The following is a 16,621-nucleotide window of genomic DNA, read 5'->3' on the forward strand; positions in this document are numbered from 1 at the left end:
TTATGCAGTCTTGTGTTTCTTTCATTGTCGTTCTTACTAACCTCATCAGGCCCACGGAATACCCAAGCCACCAGAGCTAGATACATTTGTTCTGTCTATACTATTATACGCTACTTTAAAATCCATAAAAACACATGTTCCGGCCCCAGAATTTTTCCAGAATTTGTCTTGGGGTAAATATCGGTCTGTAGTTGACATACCAGGGATAAATCCACATTGCTACAGCCCCGTCTCCCACACTATTATCGAAAGGAGTCAGTTGTACAGTGTATTAGGGGATTTCATATCCCATATTAAGCAGTGTTATCTCTCTATAGTTACCACATTACATCTGGTCTCCTTATATATAGGGTATATAATTCCCACTTTCCTTGTTTGAGGCATTTCCTCTTCCTCCCATATTAGTTTAACCAGTTTCAGGATGTACATTTCCAATTTGGAACCTCCTTGTTCGGAAAGTTCTGCTGGAATGCCACCTGTTTCTGTCCTTTTGTTCTTTAATTTCCTCATTGCAGTTCTCACCTTGTCTAAGTTAGATGGGTCCACACTATTATCTGAGTTGTCTTCTTCCTTTGTCTGTTAGGTTACTTGATAATAATTTCGCAATTTTCCTCTTTTGTTATATGTGCTCTGCTCTTGAAAGATTTGTGCCTTATTCACGTACCTATAAAATTTCTTTGCCTTGTTTGCACTTCAGAAGCTCCAGTTCTTCAATATTTGCCTTCATCCGCTCCCTCTTTTTCCTGTGATGGATCCTTTTTTCAATTCTGTTTTTCTTTATATTCTTTCATTATCCTCCTGGTACAACATGGTTGTAATGTCCTGTATGCTTCATTTTTTTCATTTGTTATTGTCTCACATTCGGTATGGAACCACAAGGTTCTTGTTTGCTTTATGCTGTTCCCAAGTATCTCGCTTGTTGCCGTCTGCACTGTCTTTATCTTTCCTATTGATCATTAGTGTTACATTCTCTAGTGTTTTCTAGGGTCTGAATTACTCTCCTGATATTGTTTTCTTGCTTCTTCGGATTCTAAAGCTGTTAGTTATATTTCTGTGTCCTTGGCCAGGTTCATTTCACTGCATTGGATATTCTTGCCCTCACCTGTCCCTAAGCTAGGAAGTGATCTGTGTCTATATTTGGACTTCAACTCCTTTCATCCAGTAAGTCTGACTTGTGCCATGCATCAATTAGTACATGGTCTATCTATTGTATTTCCATCTTGTGCTGTCCATGTGTGGGAACAATGTTGAGCCTACCACCATGTTTCTAGATGTAGCAGATTGTATCAACTTTGCCCCGTTGTCATTGCTAAGACATGTTTACTATAGATGTCGATTATTGATCTATAGATCTTTTCCTACCCACCTGGGAATTTAAGTCTTTGGTGAGTATTTTTGTATTGTGCCCTGGGCATTCATCATGTGCTCTTTCCAGAGATTCGTAGAAAGCTTCTTTCTCATCATTCTCAGATTCTGCAGTTGGTCATAATAGCCCCCCCCCCCCCCCCCAGAACACAATTAAAGAAGACATGACACTTGCTAGTGTTTACATAATTAGAGGCGTGGTTTTACTATATAAGCTGTGTTCATTGAATTTTTCACACAGGACTTCCTATCAGCTTAGTCAAAGGTTCTCCTGAATTTGTCGGAACTGATAATGCAATTTTTAGATCCTTTATTCCGATACATTATTATTGACTTTTATTGGAGAATCTGTTCTAAATATGTATTTCTTCAGTAACCGTGTTGATATTTAACTTCCTTTTAAAGTGTTGTAAAAATTTCTTGTATTCATTTTGCAGTCTGATTGATTTTATCATAATTAGTCTTAGTATTCCTTGCTTCTGTTTCCTCCCTTGTTTCAAGGAATCTTATCCAGTTCTGCACAATCTTGGCTTTATTCCATTTTAGCCATGCATTTTGTGTTGTGGCTGTTTAATCACATCAGAAATTCCATTACACATGGCTTTTGGTTTTCAAGAAGACTTTTCTTTTGCTCTTCAAACAAAATTTTCAGTTTGCAATTTTCAGTATTTTTTGTTTCCAGTTTATTGCAAAAGTTACTTCATTCTTTGAGTTTTTCAATGTTATATTTGAGTCCTGGGTTTGGCTTATCACTTCGTATTCCTTTGTTGGAATTTAACTTAAATTCTGACAACTATTTATCCAGGGTGAAACTTAAATTCCTTATTATCTTAACAGTCTAGATTTCTTGGAGGATTATTTGGATATATTTGAAATTCATCTAAATTTAGGTTTGGAGAGCTTGCTGTTTTCTGGGGAGATGCCTAAAATCAGTGAATTTCATTACAGGATTGGTTCTCTGCAGAGTCCTATTAGTGTTTTGGTGTTTTTGTCCTTTTGTAAGGTGGGTAGTTCCCAACAGTGCATGTGAATTTTTCTCTCTGCCCAATTGTGCACTAAATCCTGTGACTGTATTATAGTGTGTTTATTTGGAATTTTGGCAGTAATTTCTTAGTTCTTCCCAAAATTTCTGTCTTCTGTTTGTTTTATTGGTGTGGTTGATTGGTGCATGTGAAGGATAGCATGGATAGTCTTCCATTAAGTGACTGGGAATCTCTTATGGAATCTAAAATTTTGCAGTTGACAGTGAAAGCAGTTTCAAAATGTGGGTCATTTTTCATAAAACCTTTCCCTTACTTTTCCTTTGAAAATTCTGTAGCTTCCTCCTTTAGAGGCATGCTCATCTGTAAATTTTATTTCTTGTATTGCCGTAATGAGTATGTTGTGTTTAGTAAGAATATCCTCTGTAGAAGCATTCCAGTTTTCAGAAGTGAATTTTTCTGCACGTGCTTTATTTTTGTTCTGCCTGTTTTCAAAAATCTCAGGCTCTCTCCATCCTGTTTGTGCAAGTTCTTCAGAATCTGATGATTTGCTCGTGCTCCCCATGGCAACTGTGGATTGGATACCACATGTAGTTTTCCATATTTGACTTCCCATCTTACTCCCCAGTTGGAAGGGGTTTCCTTGTTAGCAGCGTTAGCAGTTTTTCAGCTAATACAAAATATTTAAAAGATTATTAATCCTGTATGTCTATGCCTGTTTTCATTGGCGCTTCTGCCTTAAGGGACAGTTTTTCATCCCAAGGGCAAGAGTGCTTCGCACTTCTACATTCTTATCTACTGTGGAAGGCCATTGTCACTTGATAGAGGAAGACTTCTTACCCTGGAAGTCACTCGATCCCTCCCATGTTGGCTGCCAGTGTGTTGCCCACTCTGCAACACTAGATGGTGTGGATTGGGTTTTTCCCTTCATCATGAAAGATGGTAAGGATCAGTCCTTGTCAGTATGTTAGGAGAGCTTGCACTTTTTGTTTCTACAAGTTTTGTCTTATTTAATGTTCTTGAATTTGCTGTGGCTTGAGGCTTCTGGGCAAACGGGATATCTACTTCAACAATTATTCACCTATGATATAATAGCAGCTAAACATCTGTTGTTCAAAAGTGAGGAAGCTTTTCGTGGTTTGTATCAAATGGCTGTACTGTAGAGAGTTCTAGTGAATGTTTGATTTAGCATGACCTGTTAGCAATATTGGTCATTTTCATTTATTTTTAAGTCGCCCGCACCACCATCAGTTCTGGGGTGCAAAGAGTGTCTTAGAAATTTTTCCATTAAGTCACGTGTAAAACATTTAGGTTAAATTGCTCCAATAGTTCCAGCTGTAAAGAATTTAAGGTTTCTGCGGTTAAGAGTAGATAGTAAGTTTTTCAGAGTGCAGCTTAACAGAGTATGGTCTTACTGGAGGTGTTATTGGGGTGGTTGTGATGAGATGCAACTGTGAAAAATTCCGAACTGTTGGGGTCCTGCACTTCAATGCGGACCTCATTGCGATTTAAGATAGTTGTAATGTGTTAAGATGGGAATTATTGCCTTTGCAATCAAACCCTGGAGTTCGTTCTGTGAGACTCAATTAATGAATGGAACTTATTTATAATGCAGTCAGTCACCAGCAATGTTACTTTGAAATGTAAGGGAACTTCTGCTTTCTTGTTGGTTTTTCTATTTCATATTCGCCTTACCTGTAAATTGTTAATATTGTTCTAGTTCCTGCAAAGTCTCCACAGTTGAAAACTCCTGTCACAAAGGCAAACCAGAAAAAGCAAGCTGTAGCTGAAGAAAGCAGCAGTGACGATTCGTCGTCTGAAGATGAACAGCCAAAGACCAAACCTGCAGCTAAAATGCCAGTGCAGAATCAAAAGCAACAGAAAAATCAACAGAAGCAGCCTGCTGTTGCAAAGGCAATTGTGCAGAAGAAACCAGCTCAACCTGAGGAAGATAGCAGTGAAGAAGAGTCATCGGAGGAAGAGCAGTCAAAGACTGCTGTAGTGAAGCCAAAAGCAAATGTTCCTCAGAAAGTAGCTGCAAAGCCGCAACCAAAAGAAGAATCTAGTTCTGATTCTGATGATAGTGAGTAATGTTTTTGCTATGTTTTATTATTGTTGTTTGATGTCTTTGAATGCTAATATTCCTGAAAAATTATCTGCGTTAGGTTCTGAAGACGATGTTACGGTAAAACCGAAACCCCAATTGGCAGCTCAGAAAAAGGGGATGAAGACACCTGTACAGGCGGGTGCCAAAACTCCTCAGAAGGCAGTATCTGCAAAGAAACCTGTCACTCCAGCTCAGGAGAGTTCCTCAGAAGATTCAGATGATAGTTCAGATGAAGCAGCCCCACAGACGATGAAAACTAAGCTTGTAGCACAGAAGAGTACACCAGTAGTCAAGAAATCGCAACAGGCAACAGTGAAACCTGCTGCTGCTGCTGATGATGAAAGTTCTGACGACTCTGATGACAGTTCTGACGATGAGCCTCCAGCTAAGAAAACCCCTCAGCCACTTCAAATAGCAAAAATACCACCTGGCAAGGCCTCACAAACACCCAAGCAAGCCAAGGCAGAGGAGAGCTCAGATGACTCTGATGACAGTTCAGATGAAGATGAACCAGCAAAGGTGCCAGCCAGACCAACAATGCAGAAAAATGTTACCAAACCACCACCAAAGAAGGCTGCTGCTGCTGCAGAGGAGTCTTCTGATGACGACTCTGACAGTTCAGAGGATACACCAGGTGCTTTAATCTCATTATTGGCATAGTGTATGCAAATGCAGATGATATTAGTTATATGAACTCTATACGCATGTGTTTAACAAAGATTATTTTATGTTATCTATAGATATGTTTCCATATTATTTCCCTGTTTGGAAATTGGTCAGATTATTAAGCCCATAAAATGTCTGTTACAGAAAGCTGGTGATAATTGTTTAGTGTGTATCATTACTTTCCATCACAATTAAATATAAATTTTCTTCATACTTCGTTTACTACATAATGTTTTCGCAATCTTTTCTTTCATCTAAACATGGAAGGCATCACTGTGAGCTTCGATCTACTAGTTTAAATTGTATTCATTAGATGAGCTAAATCTATTGTGAACTCAAATGTCTGTAGCACAGGCAAAATGTTGAGTAGACTGAATACTACTTGGTCAAAAAGATGTGACTCATCAGTTTAATAATTGTCTGTTATAGGCTTTTTTTCTGAAGTGCATTATGTTGTCACTATATGATCCAATTTTTTAATTGCTCATATAATGTATTAACACTTTCCCACCTGTGGGTCTCGTACAAATCTATTCACATGGCATTTGAAATATAGTAGTGTGTATCCTTTTTATACTACTGTTCATGCATTGTACTTGTAATAATTAATTTCAACTTTTTCTGCACTACAATTTTATAGAGGAATTAACTTCATTGTCTTGGATACTGCAGCTATTAAAATACTGTTAGCTTTGTTTTTCAGTAGGGTTTCAAAATATTTGTGGTACGGATGTATTTGTTTACTTGAGTCATGTTATTTATAGGAGACACTTACTGACATTTCTCTTAATTGTAGCAAAACCATCACCTGCAGTGAAGCAAGCACAAGGGGGTGTCAAGCGACCTCATCCTGAGGAAGAGGAGGAGGACGATGATGATGACGATGACGACGATGATGACGAAGATAATGAACAACCCAAGGTGAGTTTGTCAATGTAATATGCATTGCTTGGCAAAGCTAATGCTTTGGTTATAAGAATGTAACATTTTCAGTTACCCTGAGTAGCTTGATAAAATGATGTCCAGGAGACCAAAAGAAGAAATTCAGGGAGGCGGTGATTGCAAGTAACATGTTGTAAGTGAAACAATCAGTTAATGTATTATCCTTATACTGATGACTGAAGGCCTCTTCTATTTCCTTCCGCCTCACTCATCTATTGAAGCTACAATGACATCCAGACCATAAGCTGCTTACAGGCGTTGATAAATGTCAAAGGGGACAGTTGAAAATGTGTGCCCCGACAGACTCAAACCCAGGTTCTCCTACTTACATGGTAGACACTCTATCTGACTGAGCCATCGAGGACACAGTGGATAGTGCGACTGCAGGAACTTACCACTGGCACGCTCCCTGTGAGACCCACACTTCCAACTTACTGTCCACACAATAAATTTGTAGTGCCTCTGCCAACTATACTCTTAACTCACGGCAGTTAATCTACAAATTCCTGTAAGGGTTTAAGCAATGCAGAAGCACTCACAATGCTCGAACTCTTACGGGAATCGGTAGATTGACTGCCACGAGTAAAGAGTATAGTTGGCAGAGGCTCTACAAATTTAGTCTGTGGACAGTAAGTTGGAAGTGTGGGTCTCACGGGAAGTGTGCCAGAGATAAGTTCCTGCAGTCACACTATCCACTGTGTCCTCGATGGCTCAGTTGGATAGAGCATCTGCCATGTAAGAGGGGATCTCGACTTTTGAGTCCTGCTTGTGGCACACATTTTCAACTGTACCCATTGGTATTTATCAATGCCTGTAAGCAGCTAATGGTCTGGATTTCATTGTAATTTAATTCTTCAAGAGCTGCAAGATTACCAATGGTAATTGGGCATGTCCGAAAGAACAGATACCATCTTCATACACTCATCTGTTTTCCTTCAGTGCTCTTTGTGTGTCATCTGTTCTGCCGTATTCCACTATGTCACTGATGTCCCCCAAGGTCTTCTGTAAACTCTGTGCCATTCTTGTCTGTTCTGAGTATATTTCAAGTTAGGTTCTCTGCTGCACCATCAAATGTGGGTATTAATGAAAATTGTAAAAAATTTGTCTTGTAACTGTTAAGCTAAGCTATTTCCTGAGTTATTGATAACCATGTTTGAGCAAATTGCCGAAAGGTATACCCTAGTCAGCATTGGAACTATATTTCAAAATCTCTTCCCAGTTGGCACAAAGGGAGGAGTCCCTAGATCTCCGCTTTGATAGATGAAAGTCAGCAATGATTTGTTTGACCCAGAGACCCAAAATTAAAAGAGCAAAATTTTTCCTGGTGCTAACTGATGCATAGACTAGAAGCAAATGGATTGATAAAATTTATTGGTTGCATTGAATGGAATTTTCAAAATGTTGATTGCTTAACATATGGCTTTATAAATGTGAAGGATTCTTGAGTCCCTTCTCTCATGTGTGAACAACATTTGTTTTGTGTATTGCTCTTGTGGCTCATAAGATTTCCATTCCATTTACAACCAAAAGATTGAATCATTGATTTAACCATGACTGTTTCTTTCATGGCAATTAAAGCCAAAGCTAGGTACTGTGGTTAGTTTTGTTTAACATAGTAATGAGCACCTGTCAGACATTTTTTGTAGTGTTTTTGTACACTACTAAAATTTGTTCTGTAATTGTTAAATGTGTAATGCTCCCTAATACGTTTTCATGAAGTATACTTGTTGCAACACAATTTCCTTCGCGGTAGCCAAATATTTGATGATGTAGGAAAATTGTAGAAATTTTTTGAAAGTGTGTCATGTTGGATACTTCGCTATTGACAGGCTATACTCATACAAAACTTTAAACGGTAGACAAAAGAAGGAAGGGCAGTACTCTCTCTTGCAAAAAGAGTCAGGTTTTTTGGTCATTAATTGTAAGGTTATTCGTTACATGTGTTAAATATATGTAAATTAATAGTAGAAAGCCCAGAAAAGTTGGGATCGGAAATGTAAGGGATTTGAATTGGACCTGTGAGGAAGAAAGGTATCTGGAGGTATAAAAGGCTGTAAAAGAATTGAATTCTAGATAAAAAGTGAAAATCTAGGATCAGGTTCAAATTTGTTTAATAGCAATCTGTGTTCTGAGTTTTCTTGCTGTTGTTGCCATTCCCTGTAAATATTGGAAGTCATTTGGCATTCTGTTGAAAATAATTGTTGTAGCTGCTTGTTGGAAATTGTAACAGTGATAGTCCCTTGCAGGTTGGGTTTGAAGAGAGGCCTGTAAATTTGACAACCCTATATAAAGAAAGACAACGTGCACATGTTAGTCGATCATGGAACTGACATTCCATTTCTGGGTTCTCATGAAATTGCCTCCAAAAAAAATAGGATTCAGTTATCCCTCATTTCACATTGAGACAAGGATGTTCTGTTGTTTAGTCTTATCTTATTCATTTGGGTCTAAAGCTGTCATTGACCAAATGTCTGTTAATGAGCTTGGGCTGAATGTTTGTCAGTGACCTTGGGCTGAATCTTCGTCTGCCAGTGACACCGACCATATACTTATGGAAATATCGGGATGGCAGAGCTGTCAGTGTATAGATTTGTTGTGTATGTGGTTTTCGCACATCAATTCTCAGTTCCACTTGGACTGAGCAGTGTTAACACCAGGGAATCGTAGAGACATTGCTTCCAGTGAACTGTGTGAGCTCTCTCTCTCTCTCTCTCTCTCTCTCTCTCTCTCTCTCTGTGCACCATTAAAGTATTTTTTTTTTCTTTTTTTCCTCAGAAGAAGCCTGCAAACAACTACAACAATTTTGTCAAAGGTGAAACCATGAATGGTGAAAAGGTAAGCCATATAGATTTTTATACAATATACAGAATCCACTTTCACATTTAAATTCTGTTTTCAGTATGAGGAAGTAATTCTGTAAAGACAGTGTTAGAATTTTAATGGTTACCAGATTTTTTGCTAATGTTATGAAAACTCACCATATAGCAGAGCAGGCTGAGTTGCAGATAGGAGCAACAAAAAGGCTGTCACAAATTAGCTTTTTGGCCAGTATGGCCTTTGTCAAAAATAGATACACGTGCAAACACAGCTCACACGTGCGGCGTATTTTTGATGAAGACTATACTGACCAAAAGCTGATTTGTGACAGTCTTTTTGTTGGGCCTACCTGCATTTGAGCATCTCCGCTATATAGTGAGTAGCAACTTTCCTTTTTGTAATATTGTTAAATTCTATCCTGGCTTTTCCATTGTTGGATTTTTAAGTTGTAGATGAGAGATACGCTACTCTCTCAGAAGAATAAAATGTAGAAATATAAATGTGTGAAAATATTTGCATACTGCAAAAAAGTTAATTAGCAGTAAATGTTGGTGTGTAGTTAATGTGCAGTTTTGTCATTACTATTGGATGGAGATTGTTCATCACCACCTTTGTACACATTTACTTCAGTTTTGCTTCATGGTAGCCCTGGAACAGTTGATCTGTAGTGTCGTGATGTGTTTATATTAAATGCAAAGCCATGTCCATGTATTAATTAGTCAGTATTTTGGGTTGGTGCCATTGCAGGGACGCAGGTCATCACCTTTTCGGAGAATTCGTTCAGACGAGGTTGAAATTGACCCACGGCTGAGAAACAATTCATTTGACGCAAAGGTAAAGAATAGAAATACTGGCTGTCTGACAGACTGAAGCAAGACAAGTGTCACAAGGGAGATGATTAGTTAAAAATGGCAGTTCATATATTTGTTGCCTTAGTATTTATTAGTTTCTTTCAGATTGTTTCAAAGTGTCAGAGCCAGCAACAGTTTGTTGCAGTGAAAGCCAGCCATGGGTCAGGCCTGTTTCTCTGTAGATCTTTAATATTGTTATACAAGTTTCATGAACATGGCATTGTAGTTGTAATTTTTGCCTCCTTGTTTACAGGTACCTACACATGCTGCAGATCGTCTCCCATTGTGCACATTGTCTTGTGGCAAGTCTAACTTTTTGTTCTCTTTTGTCCAGGATGAAGATGAAGATGAGGGCGGGCAGAAAAAATTCTGGGAAGATCGTCGTGGTTCATTTGGTGGACGCGGTGGTGGTGGGAACTTTAGAGGGAACAGAGGTGGTTTCGGTTTCAGAGGTGGTCGCGGAGGTGACAGAGGAGGAAGAGGTGGTAGAGGTGGTTTTGGTGGTGACAGGGGTGGAAGAGGTGGTTGGGGTGGCAGAGGTGGAGGAAATAGGAATTCGTTTGGTGGAGGTGGTGGCTTCCGTAAAAGCTGGGGAGATGGGGATGGTGACGGTGACGGCGAGAAAGGTGGTTTCCGCAAGAGTTGGGGTGATGGTGACAGGAGAGGTGGATTTAGAGGTGGTCGTGGTGGTGATAGAGGAGGGAGAGGTAGGGGAGGATTTGGTGGTGGTAGGGGAGGACAAGGAAATTTCCAGAAGAGAGACTCATTTGGAGGTCAGCAGGAGAATAAGAAAATTAAATTTGACAATGCTGATGACTGGTGAGTAACTAAATTTCACCGTAATTTTGGTTGTAAATTATCATATTTAATAGTCTGACGACACCGAATATAAGATGAGTCACCTTTTTTTAAGAGGCTGCTTGGGAGAAATAAGTTTAACATATTCAGACTACTCAGTATTGCAAACTTTCATTGACCTAAGGTCTCTGCCTAAAAAGTTTACGTTACACATATTCTAAACTTTGCCATTTACTGATCATCCATTGGATTCGGGCAAACTGCAGTTTAAATGATGTAGGCATTTGTTCAAAGCCAGAATACACAGTGTAGATTCCCATGGTTGGCAGCACAGTGAAATTTGGTGCTTGTGCAACACCCTCCCTCCCCACACTGATTGTAGTTGAACTTCTCAGCCAAGATGGTGTCACAGTACCCCTTCCAGCTGATCTGTAGTGCTGTACTTGAGCAACAGTGAAATGTGGATGGCAATATCTTCTAGAGTGGTCGTATATAACAGCAACTAGTATGTAAATAGATCATCCCAACTGTGATTCAGTACAGTTCTCCAGATTTCACTTGTTCTGCAATCTAGTGCTGTCTGTCTGTATTATCTCCCCAATGGGTCCTTTCGCCATTATCTATTCTTACGATGATGATTGCTGATTGATTTTTAGTTGTTAGGCATTTAATTCTTTATTAATTTTCTTTCTCATTTAATTTGAATGTCACCATCTTGTAATGATTTCCCCAGTATTCTTACATGATCAGTGACCAAATTTCTCAGTTGATAAATTGTTTCAGTTTCTCAGAAGCAAATAAAATGTTGACTGGGATTCAGAATCAAGTAATTTAGTGGTTAGTTCATAGTTTCTCAACTATGCATTGCACTAGCACTGCGAGTCGAATGTCACATGATCGAGCAAAATCGATACTGTATTGAATGCTCATGCATATCAGGAAATCTTGGACCTATTCGAATGAAAGTATTATTTGCCAAACCCTGCTACACTTTAAAAGTGTTCAAAATAAATTTGTACAAAACCTCAATGGCCAAAGCTACACCTGTAAATGTAAGATGACCCCTATAATCATCTATTAAACAGTGTAAATGTTGGTGTCAGCAGCAATGGTTTGATATGTGAATGAATGACTGCCCTGTATTTTTTGAATGATGAAGTTAGGGAAAAAAACCTCAGCTAATTGGGTAAATTAGGTGTATTCAATGTAACTTTCAGTGAACAACATTAATTTGTACTATCTCATTGGGGGATGCATATGGATTGAAATGAATGGATGTCACATCTTGTTGATACTCCAGTAAAACAGAATTTTAATCATGGTTCTAATTTAATACTTTTGTTCCACACTGGTTTTGTCTTTGACAGTATTCAACAGTTTACAATAAACTAGTGGAACATACTTGTTGCTAAAGTATCTGTTTTCTGTTGGACATGATACAGCACATGTGAACTGCTTCCATAAACATGACTTTAATTGTATTCATTGCATCAACTTTGTCATATTCCCTTTGGGAATGACAAGTACAGTGACTTTCAGATTTTTTGTTATGCTGTGATTGTATAAAATTGTGTGACATGTGAGAGGAGTGTGCTACTACAGATGGCCTGTGGCATCAGTATGAGATACAAATTGTCACATTTACTATTTGCTTTATTAGGCAATGAATACGTTTTAATGTATTGAGAAGAGTATCTGTTATAAATGAAATGTTTGACTGTTTTGAGACATGTATTTCAAGAACAAGTTTTACATATGCAGGCTGCACACCACATTTCAGGTGTTGCTTTCCCAGTCCAGTCAGTATTTATGGATTCTGAATTTTTTTTGCCAGTTTGTGAAAAATTATAAATGGTGAGTCAGGAGGAAATGTGCATGCTCTGAGGGACAATGATATTTGTGATTGTAAATAAAAAAAGTCATATGAAAGTATTTCCTCTTAATTTTCTGAGAAAAATGTCAATTTCAGTGCACTTCGCAGCTCTTGTAGCTGCACAGGAGTTGTTCTAGGACTGATAGTTGGACTGTGTTCTACTAGTTCAAGAATGTTCTCAAATTCACTAAGATCCTGTTGGATCAGACATTCAGATACATGCACGCTGGGAAGCATACTACACTCGTGTAATCTGCCAGACACCTTGCTATCCAGAACTCTGTGATTAGGAAAACATGATTTTTGAACTGTGGCTCTGGAATTCCCTTTGCAAAACCTGTGGATGAAGATCATGTCACCACAGTCCTCATATGTGAAGACCTGTTGCATTTTCACTACATTGACCTATACTGCTTTGACTGGATGTAACGCTGTAGTATAGTGGTGCAACCACTGTAGTACAGACACATGAGGTAAGCAACTTGTTCACTTGCAGGACTCTCAATGTGTGCAAGTGATGCACACATGGAAATAGTCAGTAAAGATAACATTGTTGTTTGTCACTTCGGTCGTATTCACATGTGAATGCTGGTGAAAAATCGCATGCGACTGATGCCTGTGGTTTGTTTTCAAACGGCTATATGTCTGATACAGTTAAGAAAAGGGCATATGTTAATTTGAAGTCCTTTTGTTCAGAATCACCAATAATATCATCACTGAAAGCATGTGCCTTTTCTTCTGACTAACCCTGGAGGCTGTGGTTTCAGCAGAATTCATTGCCTTCTTTCAGCATGGTTGTGCTAAACATACGGTCTGTTTGGAGTCCTGGGGCAACTGAGTTGAATTCCTAGTATTTACTGTGGTGGTATTTTTTAGACATTTCAAATTTTTACATCAATGTAATAAATGAATTGGTGAAATTGGAATAACGAAATCAGCAGTGGTGGCAGAGATGTTGAAGCCAAAGTCTTCAAGCTGATTTTACAGATTTAAAAGTCCCTAATGCATACCCTTTTCATCATTGTGCTGTCCAATTGTTTTGCCTCTTATAGTATCAAATTATGGTACTGTGGCAAGGAAATTGTGTTGTCTAAAACTGCATACACGTATATCCAAACAAAACTGTTGTTTTTTTAAAGGTGATAGTTAAAATCTTTATCTCCTTGTAGACCATTGTTGAGTTTTCTTTTCACAGTAAATTAATCACTTTTGAACTACTTTGTTTAAATTTGTTATTAGCTATGTTAATGTACTTTATTAGCCAATGTATCCCAATCCTGTTCCCCCTGGTTGTTGCAACTTGCTGTTGCCTACGACATTTCAGTGATTGCATTTAACTTGGAATAATTTCATGTCTTCTTAGTAAAGGAGAAATATAAAATAGTCAGGCAAGCTGTGAAGGGTACATGAATGTCCATGCTTAACTGGCAGTGGAATATAGACCACAAAGTGGCTATCCAAATGTGTGTTTCGTGAGTTCGTGCTGCTGCTTTCAAAAAAGTTAATACAGGGTATAAATAAAGTCTGGGAACACTTTCAATTATTTATTGCACAAGAACTAAACATTGTACAGATGTCATACATATTTCATTTTGAAGAGTAACTCTGAAAGTTAGTAAAAAACATTCGATATGTTAACCATGAGTGACCCGGCAGACGTCAATACGGTAATCAAAATCTTGGCATACCTGTCCCAGCATGGCATTGTCGACTGTGACAGTAGCTTCCCGTAGTGTCTCCTGGAGCTCTGCTACATCATGTGGTAGAGGTGGTACATGAATGTGTCCTTGTTGGTGGCTTCTTACCATACTTACAAGGGAACCTCCCTGTCGCACCCCCCTCAGATTTAGTTATAAGTTGGCACAGTGGATAGCCCTTGAAAAACAGAACACAGATCAATCGAGAAAACAGGAAGAAGTTGTGTGGAACTATGAAAAAATAAGCAAAATATACAAACTGAGTAGTTCATGTGTAACATAGGAAACATCAAGGATAGTGTGAGGCAAGGAGTGCCGTGGTCTCGTGGTTAGCGTGAGCAGCTGCGGAACGAGAGGGTCCTTGGTTCAATTCTTCCCTCGAGTCAAAGTTTTACTTTATTTATTTTCGCAAAGTTATGATCTGTCCGTTCGTTCATTGACGTCTCTGTTCACTGTAATAAGTTTAGTTAGTGTCTGCGCTTTGCGACCGCACCGCAAAAGCGTGCTACTAATCGCACGGTCGCACGCTTTTGTGGTGCGGTCGCAAAGCACAGACACTAAACTTATTACAGTGAACAGAGACATCAATGAACGAACGGACAGATCATAACTTTGCGAAAATAAAGTAAAACTTTCACTCGAGGGAAGAATTGAACCAAGGATCTCCCGTTCCGCAGCTGCTCACGCCAACCACGGGACCACGGCGCTCCTTGCCTCAGACTGTCCTTGATGTTGCCTATGTTATACATGGACTACTCAGTTTGTATATTTTGCTTATTTTTTCATAGTTCCACACAACTTCTTCCTGTTTTCTCGGTTGATCTGTGTTCAGTTTTTCAAGGCCTATCCACTGTGCCAACTTATAACTAAATCTGAGGGGGGTACGATGGGGAGGTTCCCTTGTTAGTTCTAAACATCCAGTGAACAGCTGTAGCACACATGTTTTTGTCAAACTCAAGCACACAGAAAGCTCGCTCCGCACCTGATCTCGTCATGTTTGCAGCTAGTGCTGACTATCGGCAAATTACCAAACCACACTGTGGCGGTATACGTGAAGATAAAAACTTTCAGGGTTTCTCTTCAAAATGACTACATATGTATGATATCTGTACAATGTTTGGTTCTTGTGCAATAAATGAGTGTTCCCAGACTTTACATACACCCTGTATATATGTTGAAAATTGTTACGTAAGTGTATAAACCAATTTGACCAGATAAATTTTACCTATTTACTGCATGGTGTGACCATTAATGCTGTTCAGAGGCAGTTGGTAGCACTCAACTGTTCTGATAAGAGGTTAGTTTTAGGGACTTACTTGAATGGGTTTGCAAAGCCTTAAGATTGCTCTTATTACTGGTTAATCTAGATCCAGTGATCCTCCAGATCTTGTTGCAGGAAAATTTGACTTCATCCTCCTCTAAAACATCACTCAGAATATTGTCTTGATTATTTTCTTATCGTCACTCGCTTTTCTAGTCCCTCCAGTTAATAGTTGCTTAATTTTCTGGACTGGCAAACCTTTTAGTGAAGAAGAGATGCTGTAAGATAACATTCTTAGTAATCATAGAATGTTTCCAAATTACATGGTTCGTAGATAATATGCTCAGAGCTTGTCAGTGATTAGTGAAGGAGTGTAAGTAAATGTATAGATTTGAATAAACTTAACATTCTTTACAGTTCAGAATCAGAATCATTGGTTAGCAAATTTAGTGCAAATTTAATTTGTGTGCAGCAAAAATAAAATTTGTTTTTATAATTTCAGAGAGGAGCAAGAGGTTCATGGGGTGAACGTGCATACCAAGATCTGAAGTTCACGAGAGGAAAATCATTTAGACACGAGAAAACTAAGAAAAAACGTGGTTCATACCGTGGAGGACAGATCTCGGTTGCTGTTAACTCTATAAAGTTTGAGGACTGATAGTGCATTGTGTGGAATGCAAAGTGATTATGTTCCTGATTTCAGGAATGAATTTATTGAAACTTCACTGTGTTACTGTTCTTTAAAAATTATTTTATTATGAGTGAAACAAGAGCGAGTGTGTGTGCTGTGAAGTTTGTACTGCTTGTGGTGGTTCTTTTGTACATAAATCGTAAATGGAGAGAAGACTGGTGCATTCATACATTATTTTAGAACTATATTGCTACCGGAAACAGGTTTAGCATGTTAATTCATTGTAAATGAACCAGAGAGTATCCTTACTCTTAAATGGTACAGAATATTTGCTGTTTTGTAATTACAAATAACCTTCATAAAGTGTGATGGTGCTGATTTTTTTCATTGTGTTTTTTTACAAAAATGAAAGACTATTTAAATAATAGTCTCCAGTTGTGTAAATGAGAGCAGTGAAAAGTTTTTAAATTATCATTATTCCATAGAGTACAAATTAGTTTTGACACCACTAAATATTAACCATTTCTTTGTTTCATGTCGTGCTATCTGGGCAGTGTAATTCTCATTTCCATTACAGCCTGTAAAACTTGTGGAAATATACCTCGTATTTGTTGATTCTCTTGACTTTTAAAC

The 16,621-nt window shown here is 38.4% G+C and overlaps 1 protein-coding gene across 4 annotated transcripts in view; it reads left to right on the plus strand.

Moving 5' to 3' along the window:
* Window positions 1-16,371, plus strand: part of LOC124711213 (nucleolar and coiled-body phosphoprotein 1-like) — a 29,429-nt gene extending 13,058 nt beyond the window's left edge. For 2 of the 4 annotated variants that reach the window (XM_047241161.1, XM_047241163.1), the window contains 6 exons: window positions 4,066-4,428; window positions 4,511-5,086; window positions 5,915-6,039; window positions 8,836-8,895; window positions 10,063-10,547; window positions 15,860-15,917. In XM_047241161.1, the coding sequence (XP_047097117.1) occupies window positions 4,066-4,428; window positions 4,511-5,086; window positions 5,915-6,039; window positions 8,836-8,895; window positions 10,063-10,547; window position 15,860 (1,610 nt within the window). In that variant the 3' untranslated portion in view covers window positions 15,861-15,917. Of the gene's footprint in view, window positions 1-4,065; window positions 4,429-4,510; window positions 5,087-5,914; window positions 6,040-8,835; window positions 8,896-9,624; window positions 9,712-10,062; window positions 10,548-15,859 lie in introns of all 4 variants that reach the window. The other 2 variants (XM_047241164.1, XM_047241162.1) reach the window with 2 other exon arrangements.
* The last annotated feature ends 250 nt before the right edge of the window (window positions 16,372-16,621 follow it).

Source organism: Schistocerca piceifrons, chromosome 8 (genome assembly GCF_021461385.2).
Source record: "Schistocerca piceifrons isolate TAMUIC-IGC-003096 chromosome 8, iqSchPice1.1, whole genome shotgun sequence".
NCBI lineage: Eukaryota > Metazoa > Arthropoda > Insecta > Orthoptera > Acrididae > Schistocerca > Schistocerca piceifrons.